This window comes from Equus przewalskii, chromosome 9 (genome assembly GCF_037783145.1).
Source record: "Equus przewalskii isolate Varuska chromosome 9, EquPr2, whole genome shotgun sequence".
Lineage (NCBI taxonomy): Eukaryota > Metazoa > Chordata > Mammalia > Perissodactyla > Equidae > Equus > Equus przewalskii.
Genome location: NC_091839.1, coordinates 68,383,562 through 68,405,660, shown reverse-complemented (window position 1 = coordinate 68,405,660; position 22,099 = coordinate 68,383,562). Strand labels below are relative to the sequence as shown.

Sequence of the window (22,099 nt, the reverse complement as noted above, 5' to 3'; positions counted from 1 at the left end):
CTGGTGTCTTTAATTAGAGTCTGATTTCTCTTTAAAAGCGTCCTTCGTGCTGCTGCTAGAGCACAAATCTGACCCACTCATTCCTCTACCCATTAGTTCACCATTGGCCATGCATAGAAGCCTAAGCTTTTTACTGTGATACCCAAGATCTTACATTATTCTTCCTCTTTCTTCCTCTCTAGCATCACCTCTTTCTTTCCATGCCTCATGTTTATTTTTCAGGAACACTAACTATTAGCAGCACTGCCAACTCCGCCCACCCCATACATATTCATTTATGTAACAAATGGATATTGGCTTCTACTACGTAATAGAACTTTTCTAAGCATTCGGACACAGCAGTGAACAAAAGGCCAAAATTCTTGCCTTCATAACGTTTACCTTCTGGTAGGAACACAGACAAGAAACAAATAAGTAAAAGATTCAGTATGTCAAATGGTATGGTGGTAAATGAGACATGCAAGGCAGGGAAGGGGTCTCGGGAGTGCTAGTTGGGAACGAGTGTTATAATATTAAATAATGTTCAGACTAGCAGAAGTGGGATATATAGATATTTTCAGGGAAAGAGAATTTCAGCAAGTGACCAGGAAGGACACTAGTATGGCTGAAATGGAGTAAGGGGGAAGAATTGTTGGTGTTGAAGTCAGAGAGGAGAGGATGATATAGAGTTTTGAAAGTCGTTGAAGGGTCTTGAACATAGGAGTGATGTGCTCTGGTTTACATTTTTAAAATCACTATGGCTGTTGTATTGAGAAAAGATTGAAGAAGGACAAAGGGCTACAGCAGGGAGATGAGTTGGAAGACTAATGAAGAGATCCAGATGAACAATGCTAATGGCTTGGACGGGGATGTCAGTGGAGATGGTGAGGAGTAGGTGGATTCTGGATTTATTTTGAAGATAGGGCCAACAGAATTGGCTAAAGATTGAATATGGGGTGTAAGACAAAGGGAGGAATCAAAGAAGACTCTTAAGTTATTGATCTGAGCCACTGGGAGGATGGGGATTATCGTACACTGAGATGGAGAAGAATGGGAGAGGAATAGATTTGAAAAAGGAGATTAGGAGCTTGGTTTTATGTTAATATTGAATACTTATTATACATTTAAGTAGACATGCTTCTTACATACTGGATATTTGAATCTGGAATTTAGGGGAAAGGTGTAGGCTGGAAATATAAATTGCTAACTCATCAGCTTGGTATGTAAAGTCAATACTCATCTCTGTCATGTCTTTCTCCTATTCTGACTTAATGTGTAATTCTTCACGTTACAGTAAACTCCTCTAGGGTAGTTTCTGTGTCTTACCTATTGTATCCTCTGCACCTAGAATAACAGTGTCAATAAATATTCGACAAATAAAAGAAAGAATAGATGAAAGAATGAAGGAAGAGGGCTTTATGTACTGTGTTAATCAGTTTCTCTTCATTTTAATAGGCGTTAGAGGAAACCAGTTAAGATTTCTGAGCAGAAGCTTCACTCCATTTATCTGTCTTAGGAAGATTATTTTAGTACCTGTGTAAAGGATCAAGTAAGAACTGCTCAAGGAGAACTGAAATTTGTCAGAAGTGAGTCTCCTGTACTCTGGGGTCGGTGAATGAAGAGATGGTGAAGACAGCAGGGAGGTGGCACAGGCTCATGATAACAGATTATCGTGATAATAGAGCCCCTCTTCCTCATAAGGATGATGTAACTTCTCTGTTTGTGGAAGAAACCATCATCCAAATATGTTATCAAGTTAGACACCACATGTCGTACCTCCATAAAAGGAAAAATTTTAAAAAAGTGCTTCTGGTCTGCCAGCCTATCTTTCTAGCCCCATTACCCACCAGTGCGTAAACACATCCTGTGTGTTCACCTCACTAGCTCCTCGCTCCTGCTTTTCCTTCTGGATAAAATTTTCCCTCCCTGTGACACCCATAGGATAATGTCCAACTCAACTGTAAAGTTGCAGCTGGAATGTCACCTACCCTCTTACTCCTGAGCAGAATTTCCTCCTCTGTGCTCCTATTCATTCACTTTAAACTAACATTTTGATATTTATTATATTGTATATGGCTAGTTTAAATTATTCCATTAGATCTCAAACTCCTTTGTATCTTTAATATAGCATTTGATATATTTTTATTGAATTAAATATACTGTTATGGAAGCATCTATATTCATGTAAATACATTTGTACAATTCTAAATATACTGGCATTTACAAATATACATATGAACATATACCTAATTACACGTAGTGCCATCTAATGCAGATTTGGAAAAGGGATGAAAGGGAACATAAGAAAATGAAACAAATGAGAGGAAAATACAAGGTAGCATTTAACAGGAATTTGGGTAAAGGGCGTTGATACCTATTGAGCATTTGTGAGTTAGTGTCTGAGGCACTCAATGTGCATTATGTCATTCAACCTTACAGCTGCTCTCTGAAGTGGGTATAATTATCACATTTAAAATTAGGAAACTGAAATACGGAGGAAAGAAAACAGAAATTGTGAAGAGAATTTTGAAGAAAAGCGTTTGTGAAGGAAATTACAACTTTATGAATGAACCTAAAAATATATGTGAAAAACATGCACGGATTAATTATCAAATCTGTGAGTAAGAGAGAAAATAAGTAAGAAGTGGTCATCGTGGAGATTAGCATGGCCAGAGTGGCTTTCTCTCCAGTCTTCAGTATAATCTCCAGTATCTAAGCTTTCCTTGGCATGTTGTTCTATTGGTTCAAATTTTCTGTCGATAATCTAAAATAAACACTATATTCTATATTATCTAAATGTTCAGCAAGACTGCTCAGTGTGCACACATTTTACCGTCCTCTGTTATATTTCTAAATTACGCTGAGGGAGATCTCATGTTAGCTTTGTTGAATATATCATCCAGGCAGATAAACTCTGAATGTGAATTTGAATTCTTTAAAGACTCCAGCTGAACAACTATCCATTGGAGTTTTGGGGTACAGCCAAAAATAAAGTGGCTTCCTGTTGATTGACTGCTTACTATTTATTATTATGATATGGTAAGCTTGTTGCTAGTATTGTTTTCTTTCCATAGCTTTAGATATCCCCATCCTTTATCATTTATTTTTTGGCTGGTGGAACAATGGTTTGCTATTATAAAATTTTACTCTATTTACTTTAAATAAAGAAACACCATGTTTTGATATAAAAGATGTTTCAAAGCAAACGGTGAATAGATATATTCAATGTTTTTCTGTGTTTCCTGGAATGAGAAATTGATTGTCTTTTTAAAAATGACAGCTCGCTAAACCCTAAGGTAGCTGAAATTAGAAGAACACAATCATCCATCTGTTGTTAGCTCCCTCAGGATTTCAGTCCATTATAAAATTTGCAAATCTGGAAAAATCAAATTAGTTTGGCTGTTTATCCCCTTAAAGAAAGGAGGAATGAACAAAGTTCTGCACATTTGCAGTTTGTAAATCCATACAGATATCTTTCCAAATCTTAACAGACATTAATTCTTTGTCCGCTCAATTCCCTGGAACGTGTTGGGGATTTTTTCCTACTGGAATTGCTTCTTTGAAATGATAAATTAAGTAGTACTTTCAAGTTATCAGATATTTTAATTTTATTCCTTTTCTCTTTATGTTGTTCACTAAACAGTTAGAAAAAATATCATAAAATCTTGTATTGTTTCACCTTTTGACTATTAAAATATTTTTACACCTGTTATATACAGTTAAACATCTTTTATACTTTCTTTGACTATTCAGCAAATATACTCTTTTCCATCTTATATTTATGGAGCATGTTTGTGAGTATGCTTGATAATTGCAAGGAGGTATATAATATGAATGACCCTGTCCTCCAGGAGGGGAAATAAGGCATACGCCTAAAATGATGACTGAGGTAAATTGCAGCATATAGTAAGATAGAAAATAAGGACATGAAGGAAAACTGACATTTTTCAGCTGGCTACTTCGTTTCAGGCAATGTGCTTGGGGCTTTATGCTATTTGAATTGGGTTATTGTCAAAGGAGGGGTTTTGTTGTAAGTGCCACAGGTATTCAGTGGAAAGAGTGATCCATGTTGACAGGTGCCATGTTGGAAGATAAGAGGAGGAAACCATGGTAGACCAGAAGGAGTGGCAGTAGCACTGCCTCCTGGGCTGTTACAACTGAAAGAAAGAGGAGAGGGCGTAATCACATAATCAAAGGCATGAAGAGAGAAATGCTTTTTCCAAAATAAGGCTGACTGTACCAATTAGGAGACTGAGACTCTCATAGTAGCTGGGTCACAAGGAATTGAATTTTATGTCAGGAAGAATTAAATAAAATGGGTAGATACAATCACATGTCAAAAAGAAGGAACAGAACCTGCAGACTGGCTTTGGGGAAGGAAGGAAGGAGGTGGGAGGAAGTATACTGACCAGTTGATTTCTTTGGGTGCTAACAATTCTCTGACTTGGAAGCAGATCCAGCGGGGCTTCAGGAGAGTCAGTGAACAGCCAATCAGTAACTGCTTCTCCAACCACGGATTTGTGCTCCAGTGGAGAAATTCTTTACTCTTCTGAAAATTTATTTTTTTCTACATCATTAGCCAAGTGTCATGCAGAATAGATTTAATTTTTCTACCGCTGCTTTGTGCTAGCTTTGCAAACCAAAGAGAGAACAGAATGCATTACCAGAGTGAGTGGTTTCAGTAATAAGTAAGTTTTTTCAACTCATTTCGTTCTAAGACTATTATATTTATAATTAAAATGATTGGTTATTTCAAATAGTTAATTTCATATTAATGCTGGGATTGCATTAGGCGTTGTTAAGTAAGTAGGTTAAGTATGATGCTACAGGTGTCCTTTGGTTGACAACTGTCCTTTGGATGTCAACCAAAATAAGTTTCAACAACTTATTTCATTATGTTTTTCCTAGTAACTCCAGGGAGTGGGAGTTATATCATCTATTTGTCATTTGATTTCAGTATACAGAAAATATTTTTAAGTCCATATCTATTTCTATCTCCACTTTGCTTTGTTTGATATGTAAAGCACAGTTTTTGGTTGTTCATTGGATGTGTGTTCATTCATTTATTCATTCATCTACTCATTCATTCACTCAGTGTTTATTAAGCACCTATTGTGTGTCTTGCACACTGTTGTACCCACTTCAGTGAGTTACTGGTTACCAGTGATCCATCAGAGTCCCCTGAAGACATCCATTTTTATCATTGAATATTACGTAGTCTGACTATTTTGCCCCATCAATTTTGTTTAATTTCTGAAGATTTTAATTCCTGCTTCATAAATTATGTTTAGTTTGGGTTGTGTGTAACAAAAGATTATGTCACTGAACTTTTGTAGTCCAAGATCCATTTCTACTTGTCAGGTTGTCATATTCTATATCAAACACAAGTTTAAAACAGAAGCATCTCCTTTGGTATATATCCGTAAATCATTTTCTGACATCTATCCCTAAATCATTTTCTGACATCTTCATTCCTCCTTTTTATATCTTATAGTTTTTTTTTCCAATGGGATTTTATTTACCCTAAAGTTATCTATGTCTATTTCATATTAGTAGTTTTCTGTGTGTGTGTGTGTGTGAGGAAGATTAGCCCTGAGCTAACATCTGTCACCAATCTTCCTGTTTTGTGTGGGATACCACCACAGTGTGGCTTGACAAGTGGTGCTAGGTCTGCGCCTGGGATCCAAACCTGAGAACCCTGGACCACCCGAAGCAAAACACTGTGAGCTTAATCACTACGCCACCAGCTGGCCCCTAGTGATTTTTTTTTTGAGTGGATATTTGTTTTTGGTATGCTTAATATCTCCATATATCCTCATTTAAAAGCCTTTATGAAGATTTAACTAGTACATTCTTTAAAGTGAAATTTGTGTAGTAGAGTATCATTGTCCAATTTAACTATATATAAACTTTTATTCCTTTAAGTTTGATCTCAACTTCAGTGCACAAGAAATAAGGTGGAAAGTTCTTTAAAAATACAAATGACTGGACATTCACCCTCAGCAATCTGATTCACTTGTCTGGAGTAGAGTCTGTTTATCTTTACTTTTAAACAGCTCCTCAGAGGATTTTGATGTACATCCATAATTGGGAACCATTGTTTGTTGAAATCTGCAGAGTTAAGTTTTTACTCTGAAGATACAGAATTATAAGCTTTTAGAGAGGGAATAAATCTGCAAAATTATTTGTACAACTCCAGAAAAGTTAAAGCACTCTTCTCAGGCCTGATAGCCAGACCACTCTGGAAGGACTCTTTCCTTCCACATGGAATAACTAAGAACCTAGACCTCATATGGCATTCAGTATCATAGTCCCTTTGGGCAACTTCTCTCACCTTGATCCTTAACTTTTATTCCATCCTTCATGATATGAAGGTCAGCATCTTCTGGTAGAAGCCACCCTGATCTGTAGAACACATGACATCGGGAATACCCATTCTTAGCACCCTTAGCCCACTGCACACTCCTCCTCTACTGTTAAGATATCTATGTATATTATACTTTCCAGGAGGGAAACGTAGTATTACTACAAGCATACAGATCTATATATTAATGAAGATAAATATTTCTCATGTTTAATAACGCAATTTGATATGTACTAGAATTTTAAGTATTATCATCTAATCTAACTTAAAATTGTTCTGGCAAGGGCTGACCCCATGGCTGAGTAGTTAAGTTCACGTGCTCCACTTTGGCGGCCCAGGGTTTGCCAGTTTGGCTCCTGGGTGGGGACCTACACACCACTCATCAGGCCATGCTGTGGTGGCATCCTACATGGAAGAACTAGAATGACCTACAACTAGGATATACAACTATGTGCTGGGGCTTTGGGGAGAAAAAAAAGAAAAAAGAGGAAGATTGGTGACAGGTGTTAGCTCAGGGCCAATCTTCCTCACCAAAAAGTATACCTTAAAAAAAAGTTATTCTGGCAATAGTTTATAAAAATCAATCTTGTCATTATGTCATATTATGATGGTTGATAGGAGGTAGGTCTATTCCATGGCTATAGGAATATATACAGTCAGAATGTTTGTATTATTGAAACTATTTAAATTCTGCAAAATCAGCCAATGTCACCAACACTATAGCACTAACGTTTTAGACGTTATTTAAACTTTGGAAACTAAAATATATTAATCATAAAATATAGGGTCACCAGGGACAAATTCAGGTTCTGAAACAAAAAGAATTTCCTGGTCACTACCCACGTGAATGTAACCTGACCGTGTTGTAGTGGACATTGGTAAAGTTGTGCTTAAATCATGGTTGAATTAAAAAAATGCTGTTAGGACTAAGAACTTGAAATTATGAATGATGATTAATAGTTTAAAAAATTGACCATAATTTTGTGAGCGTGAGAATAATTTATGTTATATGTGTTTTTGGTAACAAGTGATGGAAACACAAATCAAACTTTTTTTCTTTTGTCTAAGCAGAAAGAGGCAGAATCATTGGCTCATGCAAATGGGGTAAAGCTGTTCTCAGCAATCCATCTCCTTTCTCTGTCTCTCCCTCTCCTTGCATGTTGGATTTATTCCTCCCTACTGGAGACGTAGGGCACCTCATAGCCCCGTGATTAATAGGGGGCAAAAAATTCCATCTTCACTCCAGTTTGAAAGATCTGGAGAAGACATTGAATAGTCTCCCTTGCTTAACCTTTGTTGCTAGAAGTGCGAAACTGGTTTCCTTCTCCCCTAAGGATGGAAGGTACATCTATTAACACAGTAAAAGTTATAAATAGCAAGGAATTCTAAGCTATATAAACTATAGCTTAACCGCTGTCATTATAGGCAAAATGTAACAATATAGCTAAGATTGTGTTCTCATCTAAATAAGTAAAACTCGTGTAGCTTATCAAGAAATTAACTGAGTACTCATGTATTTTTGTTTCTTTAAGAAAATTACCACTCTAGTTAGGTGACCAACCAGTCTGATTTGCCTGGCACTGTGAGGAGCTCTTGCGGCATGAGAGTTTCAATACTAAAACCGTGAAAGTCCTAGGCAAGCTAAAGTGGGTTACCTTGACTCTAAGTGCGCTAAAAGATGAATTATTGCTTGTCCAAAGGGTAGATGGTTGATCACAGTGATGTTTAATTTGTTATTCCCTATCTCTGCAGATCTCAAGTCTACCCATATTTTAAGGTTCAGTTTAAGTGCCACTTCTTCCTAATCTCTCCTTTTTCTGAATTCACATAACACTTTATCTGTACCATTCTTTTTCCACTTAGCGCTTTAAAACATCTTTATCAGAGTTATCTATATACGAATTTTATCTCTGATACTACATGGAAAGTTCTTTTAGGGCATGATGTATGACTTATCTTTTATCCCCCATAGCTTCTAGCATGGTGTTCCACACTTACTTTATCAGAAAGGATTTATTAAATGGAATGAATGAGTCCATGAGTTAAGTAGATTATATTGATAGTATGAGATGCACCACTGTGTAATGGGAGGAAAAAAGAACTACTAAGATGGAATTCAGAAAACATAACTTTTGGTCCTCTCTACCACTAGATAACTATGTGATTTTGCATACTTTGCCTAATTGTGTGTGTGTGTGTGTGTGTAGGCACACTACAATTTCTTCAGCAAAAATTGAAAGATTCAACTAGACCCTCAGTGCTATCTAGTGATCTTTTGACTGTTCACTGTTAGGTGGGTCATCCACTTTTCTCAGGGACTAATCCAAACTTGCACCCTCTCCTCTAGTCCACTGTACTGGACGACCCCTTCTTCACTTTGCTAGATGATCACAATTCCTACTTCACAAGGAAAATCCGTCTGTAGGAAGAAACTTGTTCACTCCACCCTCATACATTGTTATACATTATAAGGAGAATAGTGTTCATTCCTTCCTGACACTCATGTTTAAATCTGTAAGAAGTAAACAGCCATACTTATATGTATTTGTAATTCAAAGTCTTATATATGCATTGCTTCATGAAAGTACAATATTCTAGACCATTTTGGGGTTAACAGCTTTTGTGTTCTGAGAACAAAGTAAAAATAGATTGCTTTAAAACTATAATTACTTGTTGTGTATTTAATATGCTTTTAAATGCTTTTTATAGGAATAAACATTATTTATAAAAAGTTTCCTGTTAATTTCTTTGAAACTATAACTGACAGCTCTTAAATGAACAAATTCATCAGTTTTCAAAATTCACATTAAAATATGTAAAATATTGCTTTCATCAATTTTCAATTAAAATGTGATTATTATGCAGAATTTTATACATTTTTATAACCCAGTTTCCTATTGTTTTTAGCCACTGATGCAAATGTGAAGAACGAAAGTCTTTCATCTATGCAGCAGCTTGGTGTTAAAATGACTGTCAGGTATATCATAGGGAAATATCTCCCTTGTGCATTTCTAAATTTGTTTTATCTGCTTGATATGTGCTTAGTAGTATTTAGTTTAACAACCAACTATTTTGTACATTTTAAATGCAGAGTTTATCATTCAGAAAATAATAACTTTGTTTCAGGGATATTGGCACTTGATTAAATTACCTCTGTGCATAAATCAGTTACGGTTCATTATTATTTCAGAGGCTAATTACAGTGTATTTGAGCCTCTATGACTATCAGGTTTTTTCCAAAAATAAGATTGAAAAAATCAGCACATTGGTAGCACAATCTACCATTTTATACAATATGATTAGTTTTAATTGTCAAGCTATGGGGATGAGTTCAAAAGTACCTTAAGAACAGATGTAGAAGTTAAAATGGATAAAGCAATTATGGTAGTTTGAATTTTTAGTACTCAAATTGTAAGTTTCAAAGGAAATGGGCAAGGTAAACAGCAGACTGAGAGTTAAGGACTAAGTCCTTGGACCCCCGCCGCCCCTTCTTGCTCATTAAATGAGAATCTTGACAGTCTTGTTCTGAAGGGTCATCTTCCGAATCAAGTGTAAAAAAGATAATGTGAAAACTGTTTAAAAAAAACGACTTTTTGTAAATTCATAGCATTATAATGAAAAGTGTGATAGTAATTCTGGCTCGCCCACCTATATTACACAGAGCGTCTAACTCATTGATTATGCTTTGTGACCCTATACGTGCTTTTTCTTTTGTAGTGTCCTATTTCTATTCTGAAATGGAATTTATAGATAATATAAGAGGCTAGTCACATATTTTTCTAATTCAATGTAGTATCTTATTGGTAAGAAATAAATGGGAAGTGATTTATAATGAAATGTTTGTATACAATTACAGTGTAAGACATAGCTGGCACCAATATAGAATCATTATGACTGTGGCAGCTACCAATAGAGACTGATTTTATTAAGGTACTTCACGTACTGCAAGAGTGCTGCCACTGGCAAAGTGACTTTCCAAAATGGTGAACAAGTCTAGTAAGGCTTCACAAGGGAAACAATAGAAAAAATAAACAAATGGGACTACATCAAAATAAAAAGCTTCTGCACAGGAAAGGAGACCATCAACAAAACAAAAACACAACCTAACAGTTGGGAGAAGATATTTGCAAACCATGGATCTGGTAAGGGGTTAATATCCAAAATATATGAAGAATTCATACATCTCAACAACAAAAAAAACTAACAACCCAATTAAAAAATGGGCAAAAGATCTGTACAGAGATTTCTCCAAATAAGATGTATGCATGGCCAACAGGCACGTGAAAATATGTTCCACATCGTTAACTATCAGGGAAATACAAATCAAAACTACAATGAGACAGCACCTCACTCCAGTCAGAATGGCTGTAATTAACAAAACAGGAAACAACAAGTGTTGAAGAGGATGTGGAGACAAGGGAACTCTCATACACTGCTGGTGTGAGTGCAAACTGGTGCAGCCACTATGGAAACCGTATGGAGTTTCCTCAAAAAGTTAAGAATAGAACTGCCATATGATCTGGCTGTTCCACTGCTGGATATTTATCCAAAGAACATGAGAGCACGATTGCATAAAGATACATTCACCCCTATGTTCATCACAGCATTATTCACAATAGCCAAGGCTTGGAAGCAACCTAGCTGCCCATCAAAGGATGAATGGATAAAGAAGATGTGGTACATTTACACAATGGAATCATTACTCAGCCATAAGAAATGATATCTGGGGCCGGCCCGGTGGCACAGCGGTTAAGTGCGCACGTTCCGCTTCTTGGCAGCCGGGGGTTCGCCTGTTCATATCCTGGGTGCGGACATGGCACCGTTTGGCACGCCATGCTGTGGTAGGCGTCCTACATATGAAGTAGAATAAGATGGGCACAGATGTTAGCTCAGGGCCAGGCTTCCTCAGCAAAAAGAGGAGGACTGGCAGTAGTTAGATCAGGGTTAATCTTCCTCAAAAAAAAAAAAATAAAGAAATGATGACATCCAACAATTTGTCCACATGGATGGTCATTGAGAGTATTATGCTAGGCTAAATAATTCAGAGGGAGAAGGTCAAATACCATATTATCTCACTCATAAGTGGAAGATAAAACCAATAAACAAACACATAGAGACAGAGATTGGATGGGTGGTTACTAGAGGGGAAGTGGGGAGGGAGGAGGGTGAAAGGTGTGATTGGGCACGTGTATTTGGTGATGGATTATAGTTAGTCTTTGGGTGGTGAACAGGATGTAATCTACACAGAAATTGAAATATAATGATGTACACGTGAAATTTATGTAGTGTTATAAAGCAATGTTACCACAATAAAAAAAAAGTAGTAAGTCTTCAAATGAAACAAAAGTGCTATGTTTCCTTGATTTACACATCGTTGCATTAAGTGTATAATAAAAATATAGGAGGAACATTTTATGAGATTTTATATAAAACAGAATTAGTTTCAGATAATTAGAAATAGCTTTTTCATCTATTCAAATATCAGGCAGGACGTTGCAAGTTGTTATTGTGTGGGACTGTCCCATGTCTACTTTCCTGACCCTCAGTCATTTACCTAAGTGCCAGTAGTGCCCTCAGTTCCTATGACAATCTAAAATGGCCCCGGAAATTTCCAAGGTGGCCCCTGGGGGAAGTGCCTCTCCTGTTGAGAACCACTGCACTAGATGAACTGTACAGTCACGTCTAGACTTAGCATTCTGTCAGTCTAACCTGCCAACATTCTGTGTTTTAGGTTAGGTTGAGGAAATATGCGTATATCTACTGCTTGTCTGTGGTAGTTACATTTGGTTCTCTCATTACTGTTTCATTTTCCTTTAAAGTAATCAGTATTTACCAGATGAATACTGCTAATCCAAATGTGTCCTCATTACCAGGAATATATGTTGAGTGTTAATCTTTCCTCAGTGCTCTGAGTTGCATAGTTAGGCTAAAAGTAGAAATTTGGAAACTCAGCACCTTGGGATCTCAAAGAGGACTGCTCTTTGATGGATTTCGAAAACTGAATTTGCAAACAGGGCCTGACGTTTTCCATTTTGTACATTTCGTGGGGTTTTAATGTAGGTATGGCAAGTTCCTTAACCTGTTAAAAGACAGTGCAGAGAATGATCTCACCTTGGTGTTAAAGCACTGTGAGAGATTCCTGAAACAGCAGCAGGCGCCCGTAAGGTCTTCTCTTCATATCCTTTTTGAGTGGATTCATGGTAGTGGAGCTTTCTTCATGTATCTTTAATAATTCTTTGATGGGGTACTTTAACACATTTGTAGTAAAATAATATTTTAACCTATATTAGTGATTTATTTGTTATATCTTTATGGTATTTTATTCTGTATTTTAAAAATGCCTTTTATTAAACTGAATAGTAGTTCAGTCTGATTCACTGAATCTTAAACTGAATAAAGTTATTACAATATATTTTCAGACATTGAAAGTTTTAAAAATAGGTTTGTGAATCTAGAATAAGAATATTCTAGATTTAATGACTCTAGAATAAGAATAAAATATCTATTTTATTTGAATTTGTTATTTTTCAGAAACAGGGTTTAACTTGTAGACAAAAATGTCTACAAACCATTTGCATTACTGAATTCTAAGAATGTGTGGACTTTTCTACTTGTTTATGCTAGTAATTTAGCGGATAACCTGAACTAGAGAAAGGATGGTACTGTTGTGTTAATGACTTGAACAGATGTGTTTCCACAAGGCAGATAGTTTTTCCTCCAGTTCGTAATGCCTTTGGCCTTCACTGGACATGGAAGCAAATAGTACATTAAAATAGTTACTGTGTAGGTAAGTTTTTTATTAGTAAAGTTTACATCAGCTTGTAAATCGGTTGAAGACAAAACGGGAAGTATCATTAATATCTCTTTCCTGATAGAGATCCTGGGAATGAATATTTGTGGAGTTCTTATATTTCATCTTGTGAGACAAAATATTGTAAAAGTTCCTTAACTGTGGTTTTCAGGCTGCCTGCAGGGGACTTACGCTGGCCATGACTGGTTTGTGTCTTCTTTGTTCATGATAATGTTGGGAAACAAGGAGAAAACATTCCGATTTCTTCAGCAGTTCTCCAGGCTTCTGACCTCTGCTTTCCTTTGGTTGCCAAGACTACATATTTCTGTAAGACATTTTAGTCTGTTTTTAAAGGAATGTTTTAAATGTTAAGGCACATCCTAGTTAAATTCATTGGCATCTTATTATTTTGTTTGTAGGGACTCTGTAATCATTTATGTTCATTTTCTAACCTGAATGCTTTTTGACTAATTCTCTTTGAAGATATAGATTAGACATTTTCTCAAATGCTTGGTGTCCTACCTAATAATGGTAACTGAATGAAAGATTAATAAAATTTATATTTTAAACTTGTCATTTAGTAAACTATAAAATTATCTATGTAAAAAGAGAACTATAGAATGGATATTTTTAATTGTTGCTTTGTTAGAAGCTCTGGTTAAATTACAGTTAAGAAAATAACTTATTAAGCTGAATTGTAACCATATTCTATAGAGGAAAAAAACACTCATTTCATAAATATTTTGGAAATCTATGATTTTTTCTTTGGAAGATTGGCACCTAAACTAACAACTGTTGCCAATCTTTTTTTTTTTCCCTGCTTTTATCTCCCCAAATCTTCCTGGATCATAGTTGTACATCTTAGTTGCAGGTCCTTCTGGTTGTGGCATATGGGACACTGCCTCAATGTTGCCTGACGAGCGGTGCTATGTCCGCGCCCAGGATTCGAATAGGTGAAACCCTGGGCAGCTGAAGCGGAGTGCACGAACTTAACCACTCGGCCCGGGGCCGGCCCCTATGATAAGCTTTGATTAAGGTTTTATAGCATATTTTAAAAGATTTTACTTGTCGCATGAGATCTCAGAGTTCAGTTTAGAGGTAATTGTATCCCTCAATATATTGATGTTTCTTTATTTTGTTTTACTTATTTATTTACTGCCATTTGAGATGTCTAGCTTGGGGAAACTAGGGCCGGCTTGGTGGCGCAGTGGTTAACTTCGCATGTTCTGCCTCAGCAGCCCAGGGTTCATGGATTCAGATCCCAGGTACGGTAGTACGCACTGCTTGTCAAGCCATGCTGTGGCAGGCATCCCACATATAAAGTAGAGGAAGATGGCACAGATGTTAGCTCAGGGCCAGTCTTCCTCAGCAAAAAGAGGAGAATTGGCTGCAGATGTTAGCTCAGGGCTAATCTTCCTCAAAAAAAAAAAAATTAGATTCTCTGCATTCTTAAAAATGTTGTAAGCACATTGCATCAAAAAATTTTAAACATTGGCCTCAGATAATCAATACAGGAAATAATGAAACGTTAAATTGAAGTTCTCAAAATTTTGTAAACTATGACTACTCAAGGGAGAGAAAATTAATTTGAAAAATGTATCCTCTGAAGCCTTTTAGACCAGAAGAACCCTTTAATATATTGATTTAATTGTTTCCCATTATTGTTCTTAAGAAAAAAATCTTTCTAAATGATAAAACAATCATTCTTTATGGAATTTTATCAAGAATCAGAGTTTGGCTAATTGTTAACATCAAAGCTGTTACCAAAAAGATAGTTTAAGAAAGATCAAAAAAGCAGTTCTTTCGATGTAGAAATACCGAATCTCAAATAATAATTATAGTGAAAGTAACAACCATATATATGCCTTGTCTGTTAATAAAAACATATGAAAAAGGAGAACAAATTAAATTGAAATAAAAACTGAAGTATTTTACATTCACATACAAACAAACTCCATTAATGATAAATCAGGCCGAAGTAATACTCAAATGTACTGGAATAGTTCAACAGGAAGGTCATGGGATATGTATTTTTTATATATATACGTGTGTGTATATATACACAGATACACATGTATGTACACACGTATATACACATATACATATACATGTATATATACACACACACGTATATATATACGCACACAAATACACACAGACTCCTCTCTTACTCATAAAATAATTATGACTTAATACAGAGAGGCTAGAGTTAAAAACTCTGAGAGCACTTGAATGTAGGTTTGGATTTGCGCTTCTCCCCATCAGTATGTCACTTGAATGTACGTTTGGATTTGCGCTTCTCCCCATCAGGTCACGGCAAACTTGTTACGCCGCTTGCCAGGCATCAGCAATAGGAAGTCACGTGCCCAGTCACTTGCAGGAAAGAGGACTAGTGTCAAAACCCCTTCCTTTTCTTACTGTTACTTTAAATCTTATTCATATTTGAAGATTCCATTTTCCCATGTGTTTTCTTTTTTCCTAAGAGGAGAAAGACTTATGTATGTAGAGTTATGGAACCAGAGTTTTATAAAATATCTCCAGAGTTTTCTCTCCACCCTTCTGCATGGTGCACCTGCTGCACGATTCGTTGCAGCATCAGCCGTAAAGCATGGCCGTGCTCTGCCCGCGGGTCCTTAGAGTGGAGGACTGCATGGGACTGGATTGGATCAGTTTGGATTGGTTTGGAGAGTTTTTCTTTCTAACACTATTTCTATTGAATTTCCGTCTAGCAACATAGAACGAATTTTTCTTAGTATCAGGAATAAAATGACTCATTAGAATTATTTCCCCTATAGTGGAAGAAAAACACTCAAAAACTGCTTACTATGTTTTGTTTTAAGCACATATCTTTCATTTTTAATCACTAAAGTAAAATACTCCAGAGTGTTATTTTATAAAGTTATTTCTTCATATTATGCCACTTTCTAGTGTATCTCAGGCCAAAACTTTTTACTGATAATGTTTTTCGCAATTTTAGCATAGATTATGTATTAGTCGATGTTTCACTTAGATAATATATTAAATGCTGTTATCCTACATGTGTCCTGCTTAATGCTACATTGTGCGTTTTATTTAGAATTACCTTTATTAAGAGTTACCGTGCTTTCAGAGAGTTGTGACTAAGCAAAATACATCAAAACAGTAAAAGTATAACAAACATAATTTAAAATTTGTTTCAGAAGATTCTTTGTTGTATTCATGTGGCTCAGAGCTGTCGCTGTCGATCTGGTTTTATGAACACTATTTACTGTAAATTAGAGTTATGAAATGGCAATTAATAGACCATTAATAAAACTTTTATTATGAGTTTACTATGATCACAATGTGCAATCATTAGTATCTTCTTGTCGTTCAGTCAGTAATTTGTTGAGTAGCTGCTCTGTGCAAGACTTGGTGCTGAGAGCTGTGTTGGTTACCAAAAAGTATAGCGTGATTTCTTCCAATAGAGTATAAGCTATAACAGTGGAAGAACTCTTGCCTTACCTTTGGGAATCCATTACATAGTAATGGCTTTTTTTCTTTGAGAATGTAATTGATTAGTCTATTGTCTCTATCTCTTAACAAACCCACTCTAAATATGTTGTTTTCAAAGCAACATAGAAAAGATACTGTATACGAATTATTTCCTATACATACAATTCTTATACTATTATACATATATTCAGACAACTATTACCTGAGTTTTCATTGAAAATTAAAATATTATGTAGGTATAAATTGATTTTTTTGCTTTTATATATGTTTATTAGAATCATTAATTCTACTCTGCAAATGGTCGTTAGTGAAACACATTGTATATTTCACAAAAGAAGAGAAAGGATACTAATTCTTACTCAGTTCATACTATTATTTTTAACTACTCTAAAGAAAGGGTTTTTTTTTCCTTTTGTCCTAGACATCTATCTAAAGTTGACTGCAAGATGTCCATGTAGTATGCTATGTGTGTCTTCAGTCATCAGTATATAGAATTAATGGTTTTTTTGTGTATTCTGAGTTATCCCCTGAGAACCTATCATAAAATATATATTCCTACAAATATACATTTGTGATGATGAATGATAAAACAGAAAAACCACTGATAAATCAACTCACTGATTTCAGAAATTTTGGTATATAACTCAAACCTAAATCCTTGAAAGCAGCTAAGCAATAAAGTTGAAAGAAATCCTCCTTATTTTAACTCTTATGTAATTGTTATATGTGAGGTTGATTTGTTTTAAAATTATTAACTTTCTTTTATTAAAAAGATTTGAAAATAAGAGTTGCCCAGAAAAGGTAAGAGCATAAAATGCCTTTCTGGAAGTTTCTTAATGTATTCTTCAGATCTGAGTATCAATTTTTATTATAAGTCTATAGGATATAATTGCTAGTCTTACAGTTTTTCTTAACACAAAATTCCATCTTCTCCTTTATGGTTTGTTAAAGAAAAAGTTACTGTGGTTTGAAGGTGGCTTTGCAGGAACACTCCTTAAAACGCCACAGAGCATCGTAACGGTGAACTGTGCATAAGAGCAAAATTGAGAAAATGGCCAACTTTATGAATAAATTGCTGAAAAATGCAAGGTTATAAATATATGTGGATATATATCTCCACATAGATAATATATAAATAGATATATTAATACAAATTATATATATATATAAAATAGTTGGCCTGAGAACTTTGGGAATGCGTTATGCATTTGGCCCCAGTTTTAGAGATTAATTTCTTATGGAGCTCCCAGTTTCGGTTATTAATATCTCAAGTTCAGGTTTGGGTTAACATTACTTAGAAAAAAGGAATGAGGCAAATATTTCTAAGAGCTGACAAACGAAAACTTTTTTATGTTATAGAATCCTTGGCCAAAGCCCAGGATAGTAAGCATATTGAAATAGCTTTAGTATTAAAATGTAAAGCATTTACTACTCATGTGCTCACTCATACATTTATTTATTCTTTCGTGCAACATCCATCCCCATCGTTCCATAAGGGATTGAAGTTGCCAAAATTATAAAGTGTTAACTTTATTCCTCTGTCTTGGAAGATATATCATACTGCCTTCATTGAGATTTATGCTTTCTACAGTGTTAAACATTCTGACTTTTTAATTTACATAATTATAATATTTGCAGTAACTTGTTATGCCACCACATTAATTTTGAAGTAGCAATTCAAAGCAAAAGATTTTGATAAGTTTGTTTGATTATTTTAAATTAGCTGCATATTCATTAATTCTCAATTTCTCTCCTTTATGCAGAGGTACCTACCTAATGAGACTATAAAATCTGGCACCCATCCGATATATTTTTGCAGCACTCACTACATTGAAATGCTACTGAAGGCGGAGGTACCCCTTGTGTTTTCAGCTTTTCACATGTCTGGTTTTGCACCATCACAAGTAAGTTGTAAGGGAGTAGTATTTCTTCAACTCTCAGATCTCAGTGTCTTTAAAGAAAATTATGTTCTCATCAAATTTAGGAAATACATTTAAATTAATCATTTTTGTAAGTATTCATACCTTTGTGTTTAAATCTCTAAATTGGCTTTTTTCCCTCTAGGTCTGTTATAATATATAGGTTTATTTTATAGTTGTTCCCTGGCATTCACAGATTTTGAGTTCAATTTCAGCTGTTCAAGGGCAAAAACATTCTGAAAGTCTATGCCTTGTAGGCTTTTTAATGATGATAATACCTGGTTCATAAGGCTAATGTAAAGATCAACTGAGGTAGCTGAGGGCTAGTTCTTATCCACCCTGGGTGTCTGGATGTGAGATACTGTGTCTCATCTAACAAGAAAGCCCAGCTCTCTGTTTCTGATGTGGGGGTCTGGGAAGCTTCAAGGATTTTTCTGGGCCTGGAATTGTGCCTATGGTCACATGCAGTAGCCACAGATGTCCCCCTCTGGTGCATACCCAGTCCTTCATTGGTGGAGTGTGGATTGTTTCTTCACTGTGTTATAATCAGGCTAAAATTAATATTTTAGAACTTAAAGCTTTTTGTGTTTTTAAAATTAAATCTTTAGGTAGGAGTCCCAGAAGGTGGACATACTTAATCAAAAGATATGAGCACTATTAAGACTCTTGATGTGTGTTATCAAAGCACTTTGATTTCATTCTTCTAACAGAAATGAAGAGAGCATCTTTTCTTCAAGACTGGGTATTTGGTTTTTTTCAAAACGAATCTCTAAATTAATAGGTGAAAATGGTTTCTCTTTTAAAAACTTTGTGGCTTTTTTTAACATTAACAAAGTTGATTATAATTTCCTAGCTTTGTTAACAAGTTGAATTTTCTTGTTAATTGCCCAACTGTCTTCGTGTGTTTCTTATTGATTTGTACATATTCTTTAAAATAACCCCACTATACAAATCTCTTCAATTCCTGAGTTATGTATTTTATTTATTTACTATTGTAATTTAGTGACTATTTATTGATTTATTATTGTATTTTTATTTTACTGTTGTATTTTACTTATTGTAACTTTATATGGTATCTTAATGTTAAGTAAGAGTTAAGCGTACCATTTACTTCCTAAATCCCCCCTAAAAAAGTTAATTTAGCTATTTCTACCTGTTGGTGCCTTTATGTGTACATTAAGGTGATTTTGCCTGATTCAAATTGGGCATTTTTGCATCTGGATGAAGTTTATATTTCCATTATGTTAAACTGTAAATTACTTTGAGAAAAATTGTCCTTACTGAACTCAGCCTTCCTATCTAGTAACATAGTAGTTTTTCCATTTATTTCTCTGTATTATATTTTACTAAAGTCTTAGTTTTTTTCCAGATAGGTATGGTACATTTCACATTCCAGATATTTCTAATTGGTGTAGCTTGAGATCTCTTTTTCAATTTTATTTTCTCTGGTTACTGTTAATAATTAGTAAAGTCATTAGCTTTTTATATTCATTTGGTTATACATTTTTCCCAGATAAGTGTTAATTTTTTTCTTCCAACTTTCTAACATACTTTATTTCTGCTTCATTTTTTTTAATTAAATTATTTAATTTTTCCAGAATAATCCTTACTTGTTTTAGACTTGAATTATAGGGAATTAATCCAGCATTTCACCATTAGGTGGTGACTACTTACTAGAGAGAATTATTCCCTGTCATGTTATAGGAGAATCCTTCTAGTCTGTGTAAAGTATTGAATTTTGTTTTCTTTCTTTTAATCAAATGAGAAGGTTGAATTTTGTCAAGTTGCTTTATGGTTAAGATTTTCTTGATCTTGGGGCTTATTTGACCTGTTTATGTGACATTGATAGGTTTCTTTTTTTTTTTTTTTTTTGCCTAATCACCCCTTTCATCCTCCTCCCTCCCCGCTTCCCCTCTGGTAACCACCAATCCGATCTCTGTTTCTATGTATGTGTTTGTCGTTCTTTTTATCTTCTACTTATGAGTGAGATCATATGGTATTTGACTTTCTCTCTCTGACTTATTTCACTTAGCATGATTCCCTCAAGGTCCATCCATGTTGTCACGAATGCCCAGATTTCATCATTTCTGTGGCTGAGTAGTATTCCATTGTGTATAGATACCACATCTTCTTTATGCATTCATTCCTTTATGGGCACCTAGGTTGCTTCCCAGTCTTGGCTATTGTGAATAATGCTGCAGTGAACATAGGGGTGCATGTATTTTTATGCATTCATGTTTTTTTGTTCTTTGGGTAAATACCCAGCAGTGGAATAGCTGGATTATATGGTAGTTCTATTTTTAATGTTTTGAGGAATCTCCATACTGTTTTCCATAATGGCTGTACCAGTTTGCACTCCTACCAGCAGTGTACGAGGGTTCACTTCTCTCCACATCCTCTCCAACACTTGTTTCCTGTTTTGTTAATTATAGCCATTCTGACCTGAGTGAGGTAATATCTCATTTGATTTGCATTTCCCTGATAGCTAATGATGTTGAACATCCTTTCATATGCCTGTTGGCCATCCGTATATCTTCTTTGGAGAAATGTCTGTTAGATATTTTGCCCATTTTTTAATTGGGTTGTTAGTTGTTTTGTTGTTGAGATGTTTGAGTTCTTTGTATATTTTGCATATTAACCCCTTATCAGATATATGGTTTGCAAATATCTTCTCCCAATTGTTAGGTTGTGTTTTTGTTTTGTTGATGGTTTCCTTTGCTGTGCAGAAGCTTTTTAGTTTGATGTAGTCCCATTTGTGTATTTTTTCTATTGTTTCCCTTGCCTGGTCAGATGTGGTACTTGAAAATCTGCCACTAAGACCCATGTCAGAGAGCATAATGCCTATGTTTTCTTCTAGAAGTTTAATGGTTTAAGGTCTTACATTCAAGTCTTTAATCCATTTTGAGTTGGTTTTTGTATATGCTGTGAGATAATGGTCTGCTTTCATTCTTTTGCATGTGGTTGTACAGTTTTCCCAACACCGTTTATTGAAGAGACTCTCCTTTCTCTATTGTATGTTCTTGGCTCCCTTGTCGAATATTAGCTGTCCATAGATGTGTGGCTTTAATTCTGGGCTCTTGCTTCTGTTCCATTGATCTGTGTGTCTATTTTTGTGCCAGTACCATGCTGTTTTGGTTACTGTGATTTTGTAGTATATTTTGAAATCAGGGAGTGTGATATCTCCAGCTTTGTTCTTTTATCTCAGGATTCCTCTGGCTATCCATGGTCTTTTGTTGTTCCATATAAACTTTAGGATTCTTTGTTCGATTTCTGTAAAAAGTGTTGTTGGAACTTTGATAAGGATTGCATTGAATCTGTAGATTTTTTTAAGAAGTATGAACATTTTAACTATGTTAATTCTTCCAATCCAAGAGCATGGAATATCTTTCCATTTCTTTGTGTCTTCAGTTTCTTTCAACCGTGTTTTTTAGTTTGCAGTGTACAGATTTTTCACTTCTTTGGTCAAGTTTATTTCTAGGTACTTTTGTTATTTTTGTTGCAGTTGTAAATAGGATTGTATTCTTAATTTCTCTTTCTGCTACTTTGTTATTAGTGTATAGAAATACAACTGAT

At 35.1% G+C, this 22,099-nt stretch overlaps 1 protein-coding gene across 10 annotated transcripts in view; it reads left to right on the top strand.

The window, feature by feature from the left end:
- The window catches only part of TBC1D32 (TBC1 domain family member 32), a 187,914-nt gene that overhangs the window by 146,507 nt on the left and 19,308 nt on the right, over nucleotides 1–22,099 (top strand). For 6 of the 10 annotated variants that reach the window (XM_070556904.1, XM_070556906.1, XM_008528690.2 and 3 more), the window contains 4 exons: nucleotides 9,251–9,320; nucleotides 12,404–12,519; nucleotides 13,306–13,460; nucleotides 18,371–18,511. In XM_070556904.1, the coding sequence (XP_070413005.1) occupies nucleotides 9,251–9,320; nucleotides 12,404–12,519; nucleotides 13,306–13,460; nucleotides 18,371–18,511 (482 nt within the window). Of the gene's footprint in view, nucleotides 1–1,434; nucleotides 1,644–9,250; nucleotides 9,321–12,403; nucleotides 12,563–13,305; nucleotides 13,461–18,370; nucleotides 18,512–22,099 lie in introns of those variants that run through there. The other 4 variants (XR_011522049.1, XR_011522050.1, XR_011522048.1 and 1 more) reach the window with 3 other exon arrangements.